Source organism: Eleginops maclovinus, chromosome 16 (genome assembly GCF_036324505.1).
Source record: "Eleginops maclovinus isolate JMC-PN-2008 ecotype Puerto Natales chromosome 16, JC_Emac_rtc_rv5, whole genome shotgun sequence".
In the NCBI taxonomy this organism is placed as follows: Eukaryota; Metazoa; Chordata; class Actinopteri; order Perciformes; family Eleginopidae; genus Eleginops; species Eleginops maclovinus.
In genome coordinates, this window is record NC_086364.1 from 10,046,594 (window position 1) to 10,068,730 (window position 22,137).

General features: G+C 40.4%; 1 protein-coding gene across 4 annotated transcripts; it reads right to left on the reverse strand.

The window, feature by feature from the left end:
- Positions 1 to 966: 966 nt before the first annotated feature.
- On the reverse strand, positions 967 to 21,153 carry LOC134877966 (alpha-2,8-sialyltransferase 8F-like). 4 transcript variants are annotated; one of them, XM_063903687.1, is made up of 8 exons: positions 20,894 to 21,136; positions 16,153 to 16,173; positions 10,533 to 10,607; positions 7,590 to 7,664; positions 6,906 to 7,050; positions 5,454 to 5,566; positions 5,230 to 5,322; positions 967 to 5,153 (listed from the first exon to the last, which is right to left on the reverse strand). In XM_063903687.1, exons 1-8 carry the CDS (start codon positions 20,992 to 20,994, stop codon positions 4,679 to 4,681), a joined length of 1,098 nt encoding a protein of 365 aa, XP_063759757.1. In that variant the 5' UTR covers positions 20,995 to 21,136; the 3' UTR covers positions 967 to 4,678. The 4 variants fall into 4 exon arrangements, with proteins under 4 accessions (XP_063759757.1, XP_063759758.1, XP_063759759.1 ...); XM_063903688.1 differs by lacking the exon at positions 16,153 to 16,173 and having other exon boundaries at positions 20,894 to 21,153; XM_063903689.1 differs by lacking the exon at positions 7,590 to 7,664 and having other exon boundaries at positions 20,894 to 21,137.
- Between the last annotated feature and the right edge of the window lie 984 nt (positions 21,154 to 22,137).

Here is a 22,137-nt window from a genome sequence, read left to right on the forward strand (position 1 = left end):
AATGGTAACACTTTGCAGGTGTAGATGTGTGTGAGAGGGCCTGCTCATGGAAAGCTGGCCACCGACACAGAAGGACTCCCGAGTTGCTGAATCGCCTTAACGAAATGAATGACAGAGAAAGTGCCTGTCAGCAGAGCTTCTGCCAGTCACAGGGTAAAAGTTCAGACAGTTATCATGAGAGGTTAATTAACTGAAATACACTTAATTTATTTTCATGAAGCAGTATTTGAACCAACCGTAGTTATGGGTTTGTTTTAAATACCAACATTTAAATATTGTAAGCCAGATCTGTAAAGGATTGTTCAAGGCAATGAACGCCAACTGGGTGATTCTCTGAATTCGGTGCACATTGGGTTCTCTGGTTTATAAAAAATATATTTAAAAAATGGTGTTTCTGAACATTGCATCTGATGAAGGACTATTTGAACCTCTGAGAAAATACGTTTTCCCACCTTAGGCATTAAATCCCAAACATTATTAGGAATTTCTTTGTCACTTAGGTTGTTTTAAATTCAACCCCATAACAGGACAATTTGATTCCTGTATGATTATAATTCTAAAACATATTCAAACCAATTCTTCCAGTGCCTTGGTAATCACCTGTCCCTTGTGTAAAATAACTTATTGGAAGTATATTTTATTTGATTCTAAATAATAATTTGACTGTCAAGTAGGATATGGCAACTTAACGTACAAGCGGTCTTCATAAATCATGAAAATATACTTTAACATAAACATTAGGCTTTCGTATATTTTCTGCTTGTCCTCTAAATGTTGCATACAGTTCAACAAACATGTATCTAATATTTGTTATTATTATCAAACATTTATGAAAATGTGTCAAATAACAGGGTTGAACACACTGTAACAGAGTTGAACACACTGTAACAGGGTTGAACACACTGTAACAGGGTTGAACACGCTGTAACAGGGTTGAATGAATGACAACATTTAATCAACTTGAAATTGACTTAAATTCATTTATTAAAACAAACATGAGGAAAGAACCATATCATAAGGTATGTAAAATAACATCACATTTAGATTGAACGGATCTGTCCTATGAGAAGAAAAATGAAGAACAGCAGCATAGGCTGAATGCTGTATACAAAATCTATCTCACTGGAATTGGTTTAACAATGTAACAGTTGACATCACAACAGTTACACTCTAAATATAAACGTTAACATTAAAATCCTTTCATATGTTCTTCACAGGCTTTAATACAATTCATCTCTCACCTGTAGTATCAGCAGTAAAAAAGTACATTGCTGTCTCTTCTAAAATCGGAAAATTGAGCGTTCACTAAACACTGAACTAATAAGTTTGATGAGTGAATGTGGATGGTCTCTTTTCTTATCTGATCTGTTGTTCCTGCTTTTATGGTTCTTTCATCCATTAGTTAGACAGTCTGTCCCAGATCTCATTCTGAATTTGCATGTGACGTGAATCAAGTCCTGTCACAGGCTGAGGAGGCGGGATGAGCTCAAGCACATCATCAAATGGATACCATAGTACCTCCTCTTGTAGAGGCCAAAAGAACCTGTTCTTGGTGATTCCAGCATGGTGCATGCATTTGACTTGAACGTCGATTTCATTTGTGGCAAGGATTATTCCTGGATACAATGTTTTATCATAAGTGAGCAGACACCACTTCCCTATTACCTCTGGGTTATCCCAATTGATTTCTCTCTGCCCTTCTACACAGTAGCTGGCGACACGGTAGCTGGGACTTTCCTGACAAAGCTGAAATGCTTTGTATTCCAGCATTCACATACAAGCTTTCCATAGGTGGAGCACATGCAGCTGACATCTCGCGATGTTATCTCCCCTCGAGCAAGAGTGATGACCTGATGGACGTGCATGGTTCCTGGAACTGGTGGAATGGTGGACGGCATCCTTTGCAGTGCCTGCTCAACAGCTTCATCCTTGATAAAAAACAATTTGATCGAAGTGTCCGTCTCAGAGAGGGCCTTGAAGAGCTCATAAGCATTGTTGATGTCCCGGCCATGGCTGATGGGGTTGTCTGCTGATCTCTTTAAGGCAGCACCAACACCATCTGGTGCTCCTTTGCCATGACTGGACTCGAAAAAATTCCAGGTCCCTCTCAGTCCTCTCTTTTCAAGCTCTGTACTGAAGAGAAAAAAGTTTCCTTTTTGCTTGTACTGCGTACAGACACCTCTGGGTGTGTGGTCTGCACATAGTCCAGTGCAGGTTTCAGATGTTCCCATATAGCAGCTGGACTCTTGTGCTTGGATGGTGAGATGGAGGTAAAGCAGGTTGGTTCTTGGGTTCCACCAACATAGATGACCCCTGTGTGAAGTGTGGCCTGTTGGTGGGATGATCCAAAGTGTACTGACTGAATTTCAGTGCTGTACTTACAAGAAAGGTTCTCAGAGATGTATCTCTTTTCCATCGCTCATGCTCTTTCCTGAGGTATTCTTCCCTTCTCTGTGAATCTGCATTTCTTCTCGCCCTGTACTCTCTTTGCCTCTCTGCATTTGATTTAGCCATCTGATATGAAAATAATGAACATGAAATAACATTTAGAGAAAAGGGGCTGGCTGGCTTAAGAACAGTCCAACCTTCAACCCTGTAACAATGATTCAACCCCGTAACAGTGTTTTTTGTTACAGGGTTGAATGTTACAGGGTTGAACATTTTAGCTTAAAGTAGCCATAAGTCCACATTAGCTAGGGTATGGAGCACCATATGGCATGAGGAAAACAAGAAATTAATATATTTTTCCAAGAAAATTGTTTGCTTTTTCTCAAACAGTAGTAAATATCATTTATGCATGTAACAGTGTTGAACGGTTGAGCTTTACGATGTCAATCTGACAATAAAAACAATGAAATATAGGTAAGAAGGTATGCTCACACTTAACTCTCTTACAGTTTGAGCAGGGAAATGTTGAGTGATGTCACTTCCTGGGTGCTGAGAAAGTTGGACTGAACCATTATTTTTAAAAAGGGGGGGATTGGTATGCTGTTATGGGGTTGAACAAAACTGGGGGACGTGATTAAATGGTGCTATTTTATAAATAATTCATGCATTCTTTTCACATTTCTTTTATTTAGGTTAAAGTAGACAGGAACATTATTATATTAGCAGAAAAAACTTGTGATTACTGACTATTTTTATTTGTTTTATATTCAATGAAAAAGTAACTTTGCTCAGTAGGGACATGCTCATTTGGCTGACCTCTACGCCTCAGCAACCCATAACATTTTTCAAAACATAATTTTAAAAATATGTTTGTGTGTTATAATGCAAAGACACATGGATCTTTCCATTTCTTGTTTTAAAATGCATTTTGTGGTTTACTTTATATGAAAATCTTTGAGGTAAATCTGTGGGACACAAAGTGCACTGATTTCAGAGAATCACCCAACTCAGTTCAGAGAAGCAACATGCAGTAATATAAAAGTAGTTTTCACATGATTAAGTGAGAGTATGTGTGTGAGTGCACACACTCTCAATGGCTGACAAAAAACTGGCCTCTGGTCTTAACACTGATTCCTGTCAATGTCATGGTGTGTGACATTTACAAGAAATCTGGCTGAGCAGAGGTGTGTCCCTCTGTGTGACAGAGTTTGTGTGTCTATTGGAGAGTGTGTGTGTGTGTGTGTGTGTGTGTGTGTGTGTGTGTGTGTGTGTGTGTGTGTGTGTGTGTGTGTGTGTGTGTGTGTGTGTGTGTGTGTGTGTGTGTGAATGTGTGAATTATTGTACATTTTTCGATTTTCATTTTCTATGTGTGAGAGACAGAGAGGGGCACAGAGGGAGAGAGTGAGGGAGCACACCAGTGTCATAGCTAGGCCTATCTGAGGTGGACTTCAGCCCACCTAAAATGTTTAAAGCCCACCCAAATGAACATTTTGAAATTGAAAAGAAAAATATACATGTTTTATGTCTCGTATTAGTGCTGAGAGTTGTGCCCCCTCCCCTTACCAAGACCACACAGTTCTGTTAGATGTGGCCTCTTCATGTTGCTCTCACAGTGCACCAGATGCATGCAATTCACTTTAAAATGACCCCCCTAGAGGATGTGAAGTCCACCCACTCAAACTTGAAAACCTATCTATGCCCCTGGAGCACACAGAATGGGTGAGAGCAAAAGAGAGAGTGTGAGAGAGAAGTGGGGGGGACATACATCCAGCATGTGTGTATGATGTGGCTCTTTGCAGTATCACAGTCAAACATGTGCTCTTCGTCTCTGGCTGGTTGGCCACCCCTGGAATAGAGTTTACTGAAAAATCAACAACGTACAGCAAACACTGTTAATTATCCCACCACTGGGTATTTGTATCTAACTGGAATTAATTAACATCTCACTATATGTCAATAAAGCATTTCCTTGCAACCTTGCTGGAAAAAGTAAAAGATGATTATGACTCGATGATAATGGCCAGAAATGACAATACTAATCTATTTTTATCAAAGTTGAGATCATAATTATTTATCAAATGCATGAATTGGTGTAAGTGTCATGACATTTTAATGCACGTTCCGGTTTAGCTCTCTGCTCAGAGGGTCTAGGAGCAGATGTGGGAGGAGAGTGAGTGGATTGGATTGAATAGGCATAGTTAAGACACAAATTCTGAGACACAGCCTCAGTCCACCAGGAAATTTCCCGGTACTGCAGATGCCCAGTCCGCCCTGTCTCTGGATCTGGGAACTAATCACCTGGTCGACACTTCCCCAGGTGAAGCCTAAGCACCCCTTGACTGTGCAGCTGCAACAAGAGGTCAAACTCAGCAGGCATGGAGTGGGGTCCCCATTTACCTTTTAAATCATCGAAGTAGTGGTTATTCACAGCATGGAGTTCAAATGGATGGTTACTGAAGGGCCAGAACCCGTACAAATCAATGTTGGCACAGTTTTCCAGCGCTAGGCTAAGCATCAAAAATCCCGAGCTCAGTCCAGTTCCGTGTAGGCCTCTGGAGCGCCAAAAGAGGGCCAGGCTCCGGAGGTAATCAGGGTTCATGTAGGTGGGCCGAATGGGACTTTCAAAGTCCCTAATGCTGTGTACTGCCCTCAGGCACAGAGGAGTGCAAAAGCCAAAGGAAAAGGCAGGTAGAAGCAGCAGGGACTTGCCGTAGCTATTTAGACTCTCCACAAATGGACGTCTGGGCCCATTTAAGGACCCATACCTGAAAAAAGAAAGCATGTTGGGCAACAAAACTAAATGAAATGTTATGGTGCAGTGAGTCTCATTTTCTTGCTCACTTTTGAATGAAGATGGTTGGATTTGCTGTCACAATGTCAGTCTTGGTGCCTACATGTTTCTCATAGCCTTTTCCCAAAGAAGGTAGGTTGCACCTGAAAGGCACAACAGAGGAGTCAGAAATTATTATTTGGAATTTTGTGGTCTTTTTAATTCTCCAAGTTTAATTCTGTTGATTTATATTGTCAACAGCCTTTTATTCCTCTAATCTTGACAGCTTTCTCACCTGATAACAAACTGAGCCGAATCGATCATCCTTCCACAGCTGCTGTTGGTCAGAATGCCTGAGTTCCCAACAACAGCACACGTGTCCCACTTTTTCTTTGGAAATGGATGTTCCTGGAAATAAAACCAATCAAAAAATGCATTGCAAAACAATAACATGCACATGATTATATTGTTTGTGAATGAGCCTGAGCCATTGGGATCTAGTACCAACATGTAATAACATGTGTGGGTGTTTATTTAATGTAAAACTGAGGTGCTTGAGTGGCGTTATTGATTTCAAGTCAAAGTCGACTTTATTTCCAATCTTTCAGTTTGTGTGTACAGCGAGATTTCAGCCTCCTGACAAAAAAAAAGCAGTTTTTAGTCGGGTGGAGCTCGACCTCAGGACCTTCTGCCTGAAAGCAGGAGGGTGATGAGGCAGTTGGAGGGATGGGACAGGTCACCCACAATGCTGAGTGCTCTGTGGGTGAGGTGGGTGTTGTAAACTATTTTATATTCTTATATTCTTAAAAATGACTGACTGTAGTGTATCTAAAATCAAAAATAAAGACTGAGGTTGAAGCTGCGGTTTGAGCAAGGGCGCAGGTAGTGGAGGGGTTGGAAGTGTGGAAGCTGCCATTGGCCCCCCAGCTTCATGCCTCTTGGCCTGATTTGGTATCCCAGCGGTTCTCACAGTGAAATGTGGCCTCTGTATTTAAACCGTCCCAGTATCAGGAGCAGTGGGCTGTATCCTGTTTCCTGGAACCTGAAACTGACTCTGAATCTGTGACTGATTTTTTCTGCACCATTCTGGCAACGTTGTTGTCACCATGGATCAGACAGCTGATATCAAAATGATTGCAAACATTGTAGAGTGGCGTTGTCCTAGAAAGGTACTAGATGCCCTTTTTTCTGAAGTGAAGCCGGTTTGATTATGGAGTTAAATTAGCGGATGAATGAATATCAAAACCGAGTCAGTACAATTTTTTTATAATCCGAACGTTTATTTAACAAAAACTAAAATGATTTCACATGTTTACAAATGTGAAGATATATCGTTTAAAGGAGGTCATGCTGTATATTGATATAGGATTGAAAGGTGTTTTCGAGCATTCTTCAGATCAAGAGGTACTCAATTCAAATCTGTGTTTTTCGGCCCCCTATTTCTCTTATTTTATAACAAATCATAATTCTGTGTGTGTGTGTGTGTGTGTGTGTGTGTGTGTGTGTGTGTGTGTGTGTGTGTGTGTGTGTGTGTGTGTGTGTGTGTGTGTGTGTGTGTGTGTGTGTGGGTGTGTGTGTGTGTGTGTGTTTAGTGTGTGTGTGTGTGTGTGTGTGAAAGGCTAATCATCCGTGGTCGTTTGAATCAACCGGTCACCATGTAACTAAACACATCACCTATTATCTCTGAGCAATTTAAGGAGCAAGCAGAAGATGCTGTGATAATATTCATGAATGAAAAACGACATACCTTCAAAAAGGTGCTGAAAATCTCCGGAGACACCTTGAGGGTCCTCTTCTTTTCCATTACGTACACAATAGTTGATCCCACTGGAGTGTTGTTCTGGGTAAGGATGGCCCTGTCGAATCCCTGGCACTGACTTCTTAGCTGAGAGCTGGGGTAACACAAGGATGTTGTTAAAAGCCATCAAAGTCAGGAGTGTTGTTGAACAAAAAGCTTTTATAATTGGTAAAACACAGCCAGTGGCAATTTGTTCAGGTTATCTATAAAAGATATATTCTTTCTTTTGATTCCATAATCACCAAGGTGAGTTAAAGTTATCTTCAGGTGAAGTCCCTCTGTTTTACCAAACTCTCAACCTTAAGCATGTTATATTCAGACCAGAAGTGTTAAAATGTAGTAAACAACAGATATATGATTTATGATTTGGAGCATAGGCATCTGACTCGTGCTCTAAATTTGTGCTACAGATTCAGTTGTTGAATGATGTGGCCCTCTTGGGTATTGCTTCCTTGAACGCTTCTTTTAGCTACTTTTTAAACATACTCACTGAACATTCCCAAACTGTGACGAGATTAAGCATTTAGATATTTCCTGACTGTATCTGTTCACAGCAAATTGTTGCCTGCATGGACTATTAATTGGCAATTCTGGCCAAAATGTCAACATTTTAAACAAATCAACTAAAATTACCTGAGGTTTTTGTAATTATCTTCTTGCTTCTTCCAGGTTTTTGAGATGTGTCTTCTTACTTTTTCAATAAGCGCCCTGTCACACACACACACACACACACACACACACACACACACACCCTTGTGATAACATGACTAGATCTGACGAAGGTATCAAGGCAAGGCAAGTTTATTTATATAGCACCTTTCAACACAAGCCAATTCAAAGTACTTTACCACCATGAAAGACATTAAGAGCATTAAGAAATATTGCAGCAGAACCAAATTAGGAAAAGGCATTTAAAAACTGTCATTTAAAAGCAATGATAATAAAATAAACACAACAGGTATAGTATACATGAATAAAAGTTACAGTGCAGAATGAAAGTTACAGTGCAATGTTAGATAAGAACAGTTCAATTAAAAGCAGCAGCAAAAAGAAATGTGTTCAGGCTGGATTTAAAAGTAGTAAGAGTAGCAGCGGACCTGCAGGGTTCTGGGAGTTTGTTCCAGATATTTGGAGCATAATAACTGAACGCTGCTTCTCCTTGTTTAGTTCTAATTCTGGGGACAGAAAGCTGACCCGTCCCAGAAGACCTGAGAGTTCTAGATGGTTCATAATGTAGCAGGAAATCACAAATGTATTTTGGGCCTCAACCATTCAATGCTTTATAAACCAGTAGCAGAACTTTGAAATCAATTCTCTGACAGACAGGAAGCCAGTGTAAAGACCTCAGAACTGGAGTGATGTGATCCATCTCTTAGTGTAAGTGAGGACTCGAGCCGCAGCGTTCTCAATCAGCTGCAGCTTTCTAATGGATTTCTTAGTGAGACCTGTGAAGACACCATTACAGTAGTCCAGTCTACTGAAGATAAAAGCATGGACAAGTTCTTCTAGATCATGCTGTGACATTAGTCCTTTAATCCTAGATCTGTTCTTCAGGTGGTAGGCGGATTTAGTAACTGTTTTAATGTGACTGTTGAAATTCAGGTCCGAGTCCATGACTACACCTAGGTTTCTGGCATTAGCTGTTGTTTAGAACATTGCTGACTGAAGCTCAGCGCTGACTTTTTGTCGGTCCCGCTTCGCTCCAAAAATAATTACCTCAGTTTTGTCTTTGTTTGATTGGAGAAAGTTCTGACTCATCCAGTCATTGATTTGTTCAATGCACTTACTCAGTGTTTTAATTGGAGCATAGTCTCCTGGTGAAATGATAATGTAAATTTGTGTTTCATCTGCATAGCTAAGGAAACTTTTTTTGTTGCTTTTCATTATCTGAGCCAGTGGTAGCATGTAGATGTTAAAGAGAAGAGGCCCCAAGATGGAGCCTTGAGGAACCCCACATGTCATATTTGTCAAATCTGATGTGTAGCTGTATGATTCAAACCAATTTAGAACTGTTTTTCGAAAGTCCCAACTAGTTTTCTAGTCAGTCTAGTAATATGTTACGGTCAACAGTGTCAAGTGCAGCGTACAAAGATTTTACCTAGAAATGGGAGGATGGATATGGGCCTGTAATTATTCACTACTGAAGCGTCCAGATTAGTCTTTTTTAAGAGCGGTTTAATGACTGCAGTTTTCAGGGCCTGTGGAAATACAGCTGAGTGAAGAGACCTGTTTACTATATGAAATAGATCTGAGGACATGCTATGAAAAACACTTTTGAAAAAGCTTGTAGGTATAATATCAAGGCAGCAGGAGGAGGACTTCAGATGTCGAATAATGTCCTCTAGGTCTTTATCATTAATCTGATGGAATTGTGTCATGGTGTTTGAATTGATTTTAAGTGGACACAAGGACAACACATTTGCTGTACCTGATACAGAAACACTGACTGCCTGTCTGATTTTCTGAATTTTGTCAGTGAAGAAGGAAGCAAATTCATTGCAGGCCCTGGTGGATTGAAATTCAGAGGCCACTGACACTGGAGGGTTTGTTAGTCTCTCAACGGTAGCAAACAAGCCACGTGAGTTGTTTATGTTTTTGGCAATGATGTCAGAGAAGAAAGACTGTCGTGCATTTTTGTATTCCAAATTATAAAAGCCAAGTCTTTCTTTATAGATTTCAAAGTGAACCTGGAGATTTATTTTTCTCCACCTGCGTTCAGCTTTTCTAGACTCTCTTTTTTCTGTTCTCACGCTCATGGCTTTTCTCCAGGGAGATATTTTCTTGCCACACACCTCCTTTACCTTAGTGGGAACAATGGCATCTATGACATTTTTATTTTTTGAATTAAAATGATCGACTAGCTCATTTACTGAGATGTTAGCAAGGGCTAGTGTGGGAGAAAAGTTCTGAACAAACATTTCCCTTGTGTTTTCAGATAAGTACCTTTTTGTGGTAATTCCTTTTTTAATTCCTTTTTGAACATTTGTGTGAACAGAAATAGAGCTCTCAAAGAAAACACAGGAATGATCAGAGAGTGCAACATCAGTCACCCCAACCTCAGAGCTGTTCAGACCCTTTGAGATGATTAAGTCTAGAGTGTGCCCCTTGTTGTGTGTCGGAACCATTACATGCTGAGTCAGTCCATAGTTATCAAGAACACGGAACAGTTCTTTAGCCCCTCTGTCCTCGGGCTTGTCAACATGGGTGTTAAAATCACCAACAATGACTAGACGGTCAAAGTCAATACACATTATAGACAGCAGTTCATCAAAGTCATCCAAAAAGCTTGCACAGTATTTTGGGGGTCTATAGGTGTTTAGGAACATAGCTCGAGAGGAGCATTTCAGCTGAAGGGCCACATATTCAAAAGATAGGAAGGTTCCAGAAGATGTCTGCTTGCATTGAAGGGAATCGTTAAACAAAATAGAAACTCCACCCCCTTTCTTATGCATTCTTGCCTGACTCATAAAACTAAAGTAGGGAGGGGTTGATTTGATATGAACAGCTGTGCTGTTATTTTGGTCTATTAAGAGAAAGGTCCCTTCAAGGAGAAGCATGAACAGCGTTTGCTCTCACCTGCATCCTCTGCAAAAGTCAGAGGGCCAAGGGGGGATTTTCTTGGGTGAAGGTGGTCCACTTGGTAGAATATGGCTGTGGAGCAAACAAGAGAGGAACAGCACAGCACATTAATTAATTAATTAATTAATGTATACATAGTGCATACCAAAAGACAAATGAACTCTATAATGGCAGGTGTGGTTTATCTAAAACAACAATATTGTCCTGCACTAAAAAGGAGAAACGATTGTATCATTCAATCAAAGTACCCTTTTAAATTGGCGCAATTAAAAATCGTTGTTTCATTTTTGTGTTCGACCCAAAGCAAAACACATTCCCCCTGAATCGACATAAAAGCAATAATTTAACAATTTTTCTTTTTTTTTTCACGTCAAAGAATGCCAGATGACCATTTTGAAAAGTGCCAGCCTTTGGCCAGATTCTATATGAAAACATGAAAACATAAGGTGGTGATGGAGCTATACATTGCCTTATATTATTTCATAATTTATTTACTTGCTGTTTTTATTTATAATGAATATATTATTATTATTATTATTATTGCTATTATCATTATCATTATTTAGTCTTGTTATTTAAGTCAGTTAAATTTGTTTCTATGCTTTTATTTTGAAGACATGTTTGGGCACTGGTTGATTAGGGCACCTGGTGCACTTGTACTGGAGACAGGTGGTGGTGGTGGTAGCAGAGCACCAGAAGGCACATCATTTTTCTCTGCGTAAGATTGGCTATCTGGTGCCTCAGTGGCAGTTTAGTTTTAAGTTAATTTTGATATTTGCTGAAGGTCGTACAATGTTTAATTTTATATTGTCACGACAAGATCACATATACATACCCAGGTCTTTTATTATGCAGCCTGGTATCAACAACTTCAGAACGTTTTACAGTTAAGGCCTATTGCAAGGCAAGTTCATTCATATAAAACCTTTCAACAAAGTTTAATACAAAGTGCTTTACAAATATTAACTTACTTGATGTGTCTTTTACGTAATTGTTGGGTAGTTTTATTGGCTGCATAATTCACTGCATTCATTTTATTTGATGTATTTTTCCTTTTATTCTTTGGGAGGTGTATTTTATTATAAAACGGAATAGGTAAAGCATATTTTAAAGACATCCCAATAAATGTAAAGGTCTTTTGAATATAATATTCCTGTCTTTATTGACAGTATGTGAACTGAGTGTAAAAGAACAGTGTTTTTCAAGTACAAGGGTCAAGGGTTTTTATTATCATGTGCACAGTCGCTACAGTGTAGTTCTGCAAAATCTTAGGTCCCGAGATCCTTCAACAGCGCAACATATTATAAAAGGACCTAAGCCAAATTAATAATAACATAGAAATAGAAATAATAAAATAAAACTAAAAACTAGTGCAAAATGAATAGTGAAGCAGAGCAACAGAAGGCACATCGTTTTTTACCAGTCGGATTGATTCAAGCTAGCAGGAGAGCCATAGGAAAGGCTCTAGAAAAGCAAGATTGGAAACTGTGTTCTTTGTTAACGGTCCTACAAATAAACGCACAAACGGTGACTTGTCTGGACTTGGATCATTTTCCCTGCGTAAGATTGGCTATCTGGTGCCTCAGCGGCAGTTTAGTTTTAAGTAAAACATTTTTTATAGATTATAGGATTTTGGCCGTTATAGGTGGTTTTATTACATATATAATATATAAATCATTTTAATGAATCTTAACCTAGTAAGCTCAATGGGAGTTGTAAAATGTTGAGATGGCTACAAATTTGTATATTAGGGGAGAGTGGGGGCGGTTGCAACACTTTTTACATTTCCTTCAGTTTCTCAGCAACCGTATATATTAGAAAGACAAAACAATTATATATTAAAGCCATATATGTCACCTACCTGTCTATATTGATGCAACATTTGTACATAGGATACTATGGAAGTAGTAACAGTGCCGAGGGGCAGTTGCAACAGTCAATTAGATGTAATAAAACTCATACTTAGGCATTATTCTTCAAATCTTTTTTAGTTTATTTGAGAACAGAGTTCATTGAACTAATTATTAAAGTTAAAAACAGAGTTCATTGACTTAAAAATATTCAAATTTACAACAATATACAAGCAGTAATGATTTCATAACACCATCAAACTGTTGGCAAAAACAGAGTTTACAACAATATACAAGCAGTAATGATTTCATAACACAAAAACAGAGTTCATTGACTTAGCCTACTAACAATATTCAAAAGGAAAAAATATTTAAAAGTATACAACAATATACAAGCAGTAATACAAGCAGTAATGATTTTATAACACCAACACTGATTATTTTAAGTAAAGATAGTATTCAATTTAATTCCTCATCTGACTCACAATTGTGGCAAATGTAAATGGAACCACCATCAGTGCAAGCTTCATGAGCCCATGCCTTGCACTGCCAACATTGCAGCCACACCTCTCTCGGTCTGGAGTAGCTCTCTAAGCAAACTATACAGAAATCTTTCTCTGTCTCAGAGTCACTATCCTTCTCTATATGTTTCTTTTTCAACGTTTTCTTTAAGACTACCTTGGCATTTTGTTTTGTTTCAACTGTGTTTGTCAGTTTTCTTGTGACTTTTGTTGGCTTTTTCTTCACTCCTGCCTTCTCCTTCTCCAAAGCCTCCTTTTCGGGAGTGTCTGTTAAGATGACTGATTTGCGTTTTTTTCGACCATTTGGTTTTGTTCCCTTCCGTGGTCCTGCTCTGGGGTGGGGTCTAACATTCTCAGGTGAAAATGGCAATGGAGGAACTGCAGGAAGAACTGGAAGAACGGAGCAGGATGTCCCAGCCTGCTCCGGAAGAACTGGTGGAAAAACTGGAAGAACGGAGCAGGCTGGGACATCCTGCTCCGGAAGAACTGGTGGAAGAACTGCAAGAACGGAGCAGGATGTCCCAGCCTGCTCCGGAAGAAATGGTGGAAGAACTGGAGGAACGCAGCAGGCTGGGACATCCTGCTCCGGAAGAACTGGTGGAAAAACTGGAAGAACGGAGCAGGATGACCCAGCCTGCTCCGGGAGAACTAATGGTGGCGGCCGGTCTGTCACCAAAGACGGCGCAAAGTCACTTTCGTTAAATATGTCACGGTGATAAGGCCAAATTCCAGTGCATCTGAAGCCATTTTGGACATTGACGGGTGTTCCAGCCAATGGGAGGGCCAACCTAACAATCCCCGGAATGTCATAAATTGACATCGTAAGGCCTGGGTGGCTTCTCATCCAGGAGTCGCAGAAGGAGTTTACATGGCGTTTTAGGGGGCCATAGACAGTGCGGTCGAGTGGCTGTAGTTTGTGGGAACAATGGGGTGGGAAAGACAGCATGACAATTCCATTTTCTCTGCAAAACTTAATCCCGGCAACAGAAAGATGGGAGGAATGGTTGTCGAGAATCAAGAGGACCTTTGAATACAGTGAGGCCCTCGTGTGGTGTTGAAAATGTTGCAAAAACTGAAGAAAATGCTCTTCCAACATCCATCCCGACTTGTTTGCGGCACCAATGCATCCAGGCGGGCCATCCCGGATGAAATGGTCCTTAAAATGGACCCGCGGGAAGATGAACATGGGTGGAATCATGTTCCCTAATGCATTGCCCGCACATGCAACGGTCACGAGCGTTCCTCTTTCTCCGGAGGTTACTGCCCCCACCTGTCTGACGCCGCGCCCGGCAACAACATTTTCTGGTTCTTGGACCGTTGTGACCCCAGTCTCGTCCATATTCCATATGTCTGTTCCTTCAAAATTATATCTGTCAATTACCATGGCAAGATTATCATAGAACATGGACACATTATGGCGATTAAAACTTGTGTTCCGAGACAGACTAGTAGCTTGAGGGCACCGTATAGACAGACAGGGGTGTCGTTTCATGAACCCGAAAAACCACTCCCGGCCAGCCATGGAGCACTCATTCCAGGTATCAGGGTAGGAGCACTTATAGAAGAAAGCCAGTTGGAAGGCCAATCGACGAACCTGCAAAATGGATGTTAAATGAAAATAGAGGTAGAAGGTTAAATTTGTTTTATGAATTTATATTATCTTATTATTTCACGGCCTCATATTCTTATATAATTCTCCCTACCAACCCTCACTTTAGGCCTACACTCTGCTTTAATATCTTCCTCATGCTTACCTCTTTAGTGCTGAGACCATAGAAAAGGTCAGCTGCTCTTCTAAGATAATCTGCCAAACTATCCTCCTGTTCAGCTGAGAACACCCTCCTGGGAGTCCAGTACCCTGTCCTCATCTCTTCTCCTGGACCTAGCCTTTCTCTTTTTTTCATAAAGCGGTAGAGGGTTGTGTGGCAAATGGAATACTGTTTTGCAACAGACCTCACTGTCCTGCGTTCATTTGTCACTGTAGCAGCTGCTAAGGACATAATAGGTAAAGGGACACCCCTATCTGTTGTCCTCTTTCTGTCTCGTGGCATACTGAAAAAAACAAAACAAAAATGTAGGATACACTGCAACCTAGTTTGACTTTTAAAAAAGAAATGTGTCTGAAACACAAAGAGGAGATACCTGGCTATTGTAATATGTTATTCATATAACCGATGAATTGCCCTATATATGTCTTTGATCTAATTTGCATTATTGTTGTCATGAGGGACAGTTGCAACACCATGTGGGGACAGTTGCAACAAAACGTTGCAACTGTCCCCCACCTGGCAGCCATCTTAAAACAAGCTATGCTAGCCTAACACATTAGCTTTAACACATGGTACTTAAGTCTGTTTAGAGCTAAGAAACTGCACATTCAAACTAACATAACTACAAATATGTATACTTAAAAAGTTTAGACAATATGACAAAAAAAACTGATCACAAAAAAAGTTACTTTTATACCTTGAAATTCAGTTCTCCCTGAAGGAATGATGACATGTGGCTGTTAATGTCCAGTAAGAAGGAGGGGTCTACTGAGCATGTGCAGTAGGCGTGTCATGACTCTAGCTCATTCCTGATTGGAGAAATCAGCAATGTTGCAACTGCCACACGTTGCAACTGCCCCCACTCTCCCCTAATGCTTTACTTGTGACTAGTGAAACACTTTTTTTATATTGTAGAACTCCAATTTAAGTTTTTTGTTGTGATTTGACCCAGAGAATTTTGTGTGAAGATATATTACACGTAGAGTTTTCAGTCTGAGTGGCAAGCTTTCGATTTTGGAAATGTTGGCAATCAGTTAGATTTAAATTACATGTTAGCCTGATTATAAGTTAAAGAAGCTGTAAAAATGCTGTTATGACATAAATTCTGATTATAGCTCATCACTAAAAGAAAAATGCTGTCGTTTTACACTCAGTTCACATACTGTCAATAAAGACAGGAATATTATATTCAAAAGACCTTTACATTTATTGGGATGTCTTTAAAATATGCTTTACCTATTCCATTTAATAATGAAATACACCTCCCAAAGAAAAAATACATAAAATTAAATGAAGGCAGTGAATTATGCCAGCCAATAAAACTACCCAACACTTAAAAGAAACATCAAGTACATCAAGTAAATTCATTTTTGTTCTAAAGCTTGTATTTAAATACAGTGTAATGCAAGGGTTGTTTGTTTGATGTAGAGTTCCAGAGGATGCATATTGAGCAAAACAAATTTGACTTGATACATATCTGACACTCCATCTGGACACACTACAGAAAAAGTGTGAAGTGAATCAATGGTGCAGTTATAAAGGACTGAACAGTACATTTCATTGCTTTTGACCTCTGTATGTTTCATCTGAAGTTCAAAAATATTTTGACATCCCAGATTTTGGCCAGTCCAAGAAACACTACTTAATGGCTCATACCCAGTGGCGGCGCTACAGGGTTGCTTGCAGTTGCTCTAGCAACCCCACGAAATTACTCAGCAACCCTAAAGCAACCCCAGACTTTTTGTCAAAACGACGACCTATTTAAAACAATAATCCACGCTTTGCTTGACATTTTAGTAAAACGGCATTGAACACGTCCAAATAAACCTCTGGCCGAATCATATCCGGCACCATCCCTAGCTACCATTTGTGTCATATGAATCGGTGGAACGGAGGGAGCGCATAAAAAACTTCAACTCTGGGCCGTGGGCTCTCGTTCAACACGACCGTTAACAGCCTGGGACCCTCCCCCACCCAGCGCAGATTCTGCTCAAGTGACGTAATAATATCTAGAGATTGAAAAAGAAAAAACACACACAATTTACACTAACTATCCCAATACAATGAAAAACGATTATTTAATTTATACATAAAATAATAAATTTCATTAATACCATATTCGTACGAAAAATATATAAAATTTCAGAAGTATATGCGGACATCTCGCGAGAGATTGTCAGTCAGAGATGTTCGTTGTCGGCTCGTTGGTGCATGCTTCAGAAAAATGGAAAAGTTTTTACTATTTCGTAAAAGACAATCAAGTTCAAACATACAGGAGGAACCAGCTCACAGAAATACGACCCGCGATGGTGAGACTGAGGATGGGCTCGTTAGCCAGAATTCTGTTGGACTTGACCGTCGTTCGGAGGGGGATTGTGCGAGACCAGAGGAGCAGCCTGTAACGGGTGTGCTAGCTGGAACGGGTGTGCTAGCTAGGCCAGCTACCAGTGAAGGTGCACCGGCACCACCAGAGGATATAAGCCAGACTCCGGGTGACGACCTACGTCGTCCTGTGCTGGGATCATATCCCAAGAAAAAATCCAGTTCACAGATGCGCGCCTTTACCCCAGGATGGTATCAACAATATTCGTGGGTTGAGTATTCGACAATTCGAGATTCAATGTATTGTTATGCATGCAGGCACTTCGGAAGGAGGGGTATGGGAGTCCACCAGGACGCTTTCACAGTGAATGGGTTTAGCACATGGGTGAAAGCACAGAAAACACTACAAACCCACAACATGTCAGCGGTACACAAATATGCAATGGCGGCATGGGCTGAATTCAAAACAAGGAGAGTCGCTGGCTCTAGGATTTGCAATGCGCTGGACGAGGGCCATTCTCAGGCGGTGCGTGAGAATAGGGTGTATATGAAGGCTGTTGTCGAGGCCTTGCGTTACACTGCTTGCCAAGGGATCGCTCTTCGCGGACATCGGGAGGGAGACGAGTCCTCAAACAGAGGTAACTTCTTGGAATTTCTCCATTCAATTAGCAAATTCAACCAAACTGTAGCTGAGAAAATTGCCACTTGCGCACAGAACGCCAAGTATACACACCATAGCATCCAAGACGAAGTAATTGCATTAATGGCCAACATGTTAAGAGATAAAATAAGTAGTGATGTGCGAGACGCAGGGATGTTTGCGCTTCTGGTGGACGAGAGCAAGGATGTCAGCAAAAAGGAACAGGTGTCAGTAGTGGTCCGCTACCTGCAAGGGGATGGAGTCCGTGAGGACTTCCTTCATTTCACACCAGCAGAGGGTTTGGACGCGGAATCATTGCTTGCGCTAATCAAAAACACATTATCCAAGTGTAACATCAATCATCAACAGTGCATAGCCCAATGCTACGACGGCGCCGCAGTTATGTCCGGTGGCAACAGTGGTGTGCAAGAGAGATTCCGAAGAGAGGTCCCCCAGGCTCTCTATGTGCACTGCCATGCGCACCGGTTAAATTTAGTGTTAACAGACTGTGTAGGCAGAATACAAGCAGCGGGAGATTTTTTCGAAGGCGTGCAAATCCTGCACAATTTTTTTTCTAGTTCTATAGTGCACAATTTGTTCCTGCAGAAGCAGAAAGAATTAGAGCCAAATCAACAACCGCTGGAATTGAAATCTCTATCTGAGACGAGGTGGGCGTGCCAATACTCTGCACTTCTGGCAATAAAAAAAACGCTGCCTGCGATCCACGCAACACTTCAAGCCTTGATAAGGCAGCAGGGGGCTCGATTGAGGACAAAAGCTAAGTCCATAATGGCACTGTTAGATGGACAGTTCGTTCTGCAGCTCACTCTGTTTGAGGATGTGTTTCGCACCACTAAATTTCTGTCTGATACACTACAGTCCCCAAATCTGGATTATTCATCAGCTTTAGACCTTGTCGAGTCTGTCACAGCATCCCTGTCAGAAAAACGAAATGAGACATCGTTAAAAGACATATCTGACAAAGCACAGGCCCTGTGTGCCAAGACGGGCATCAGCACCCAGCTCAGAGAGGAGCCACGTTCAAGACAGCCTCCAGGTCATCTCCAAGAGTTCATAATTGACACACAGACAGGGCAAAGGCAACCACTTGCCTCACTAGTAGATATCAGGAGACACTGTTACTACAATGTCCTTGATGAACTGATCAATGAGCTGAGAAGGCGTTTTTCTGCAGAAACCTGTGGCGTTCTACAGGGCACATGTGCCCTGAACCCAAAGCACAAGGCATTCCTCAGCATGGAGATGTTGTGGCCAATGGCTCAGCATTATGGGGTTACACATGACAACCTGACTGCTGAATTGCACCAGATACAGCGCCTGCTCATAACTAAAGGGCAGCAAGGACACTCTGTGGGCACTACACATGAATTTTTGGCCCTTCTCCAGCCATACAAAGACTCATTCTGTGACATACATAAACTCCTCTGCATATCCCTGACGGTCCCAGTAACATCTGCAGCATGCGAACGAAGCTTTTCTTGTTTGGCACGAGTGAAAAATTATTTGAGAAATCGTTCGGGAGATTCAAGAAACAGTGACCTGGGTTTACTAGCCATCAGTGCTGCACGTGCAAGATCCCTTGATGCGGATGCCATCGTTGATACCTTCGCTGTGAATCATAACAACAGACGCATTGTTCTGCTGTGATATACGTGTATGTAAGTGTAGATTATTCCATTGCATTGTTAGTTTAACACTGGCCACCGTACTTGTTATGTTATGTATCTGGCGCGAGCAGTTAAGTTCCTCAGTCAAATCAAAGTAAACTACAGTAACGGTGACCTTGTGTCGTGTGATCCTTGACTCATATCATACACAGAGAGTAGACTTTTTACATGGTGTCAGAAGTAAGTAAGACTTTATTTATATAGCACATTTCATACAAGAGTTGCAGTTCAAAGTGCTTTACATAAAATCAATAAAAAAACAAGCAGCAAGAGCAATACATGGAGTAAGAACAATAAAAGTTTAAAAGTAAACGAAGTAAACGAACCTTCTCGCCTATTTTACCGTTTTATACCGTGTACGGGTAGTGTTTGTTTGTTACGTTACGTTTTGTTAAGTTAGCCACAGCAAGAACGTCAACGAGCCATTTTTGATACACATCATTCTATGCAGTTGCACAGTGCGACATCTGTCTGTTTGTGAGCAGTGAGCTCCGCTGATTACTTCCAAGTTTGCAGTATGCAAGGCTACATTACACTATGCAAGGCTGAATGCATGACTATGGGTCAATTAATGTTGCGTTGTGCGCTCGGGGGGGCGGCGGCGGGGGTGCTGTTTTGACTAGCAACTCCACACATTCATGTAGCAACCGCATAGCAACCCCAACGAAAAATTGCTGGCGCCGCCACTGCTCATACCTGCATATCTCAAGTGGAAAATGAGAGACGCAGAACCAGTTTTACATGATATTTGCAGAAGGTTGTGCAATGCTTTATCTTTTCATTGTCAAGACAAGATCACATATACACACCCCAGTCTTTTGTCATGCAGCCTGATAACAAAAAGAATGTCAGAATGTTTTACTGTTAAGGCCTAAAGCAAAATAAGATGAGTCGCAAGTCAAGGCGAGGAAAGAAAAATGCAGAACCAGTTTTACATGATATTTGCAGAAGGTTGTGCAATGCTTTATGTTTTCATTGTCAAGACAAGATCACATATAATAAATATATATAACAAAAACAATGTCAGAATGTTTTACAGTTAAGGCCTAAAGCAAAATAAGATGAGTCAAGGCAAGTCAAGGCGAGGCGAGGTGAATGTAAATGTAAAGGTCGTTTGAATATAATATTCCTGTCTTTATTGACAGTATGTGAACTGAGTGTAAAAGAACAGTGTTTTTCAAGTACAAGGGTCCAGGGTTTTTATTATCATGTGCACAGTCGCTACAGTGTAGTTCTGCAAAATCTTAGGTCCCGAGATCCTTCAACAGTGTAACATATTATAAAATGACCTAACCCAAATTAATAATAACATAGAAATAGAAATAATAAAATAAAACTTAAGTAGTGCAAAATGAATAGTCAATAGAATATAACACAATACATTAAATTACGCTTAGCATGATGAAAGTGATCAAGTATATGCAGGATTCTATGTAGTAGAATGAAATATACAATAACAGAATGTAAGAGTTAAGATTAAATGTTGTACAGTGACGTACAATTAAATACAGTTTGTAATTAAAATAGTGCGACGAGTGTGTTTGCAGAAAGAGTAATGACACACTTACCTGTTGTCGACAATGATCCAGACGGCAGTGATCAGCAGGATCCCCAAACAGAGGAGATTGATCGTCAAAGAGATGAAGGACTTCTCAGGGTATCTCTTCATAACTGTCTCTTTCTGCAAACAAACTCGTCCCCTCACCTCCTGTTCACACACACCTTGTATCTAGATGTCAAACGTTGGACTCTCCTCTCTCTCCTCAGTGTGTAGCCTATCTTCTGCCTCCTTTTTCAGATATCTTTTTTTGCTTCATATACCTATACTTTAGTCATCATCATATCGCTTTGGTCCACCCACTTTGTATATGTCCCTCCTTTCTTCATCTTCCTTGTTTAACTGGATGCACATGCCTTCTGTGGCCCGTTGTCAATTTTTAATTGTCCTTCAGCAAATTCTAAAAGTATAATGGCATATATTGTAACTTATGATACAATATACAGTACCTCACCTCTAGTGAGTGGCCCAGCACTTTGTATGTTTTTCTGTATGTGGTCCTCAGTGAAAAAAATGTAGACACCCCTGAGCTTGACAAACATATTGTCCTTTTTTAGTTACTTTGAAGATTCAGATCAATTGTTCAAAAATGTAATGAACAGAAACAATGTCAAACATAACTGACTGAACCCTGGAATATGAATAGTGTGACCTCTTGGCAGCAGCTGGAAGTTGCAGTTCTATTTTTGAGTAAGTTCCCCCTGACTTAGCTGCACATTTATTGATTTGCATTCATCTGCAGCCAAAGTGTCTGTTCTTTCTCGGTGTGAAGAGAAGTCTGACATTTCTCAGAGAGTTAACCTTCATTATGTTTGTTTAGACATTATTGGAATATGAGATTTGTGTATGATAAGACATTTAATTGCTTAAAGTTGCTCTTGTATTTCCCTTTTCAAAACATAAATACAACTTCATAATTTCAGTTTCCACAATATTTATATACCTAGCTACACTTACTCAAGTTCTCTACTGAAGTACATTGTACTTGAGTATTTCCATTTCTGCATATAAAGGGGCGGACCTGAGTACAATATTTGAGTCATCTTCCACCTCTGCTCAAAGGTCTGCTTTCTGTCTTGGTGGCATTTTATGGCAAGCCGTTTGAGTATTTATTCCATATCCAGTGGCGGCTGGCCAATAGAGGGCGCTAGGGCGCCGCCCCACCACTCAGCTCTCACCACATTTCCTTGAATAGGACATAAAAAAAATGAAATAAAAATGAAATAATAAAATAAAAATATTTCGAAATATATG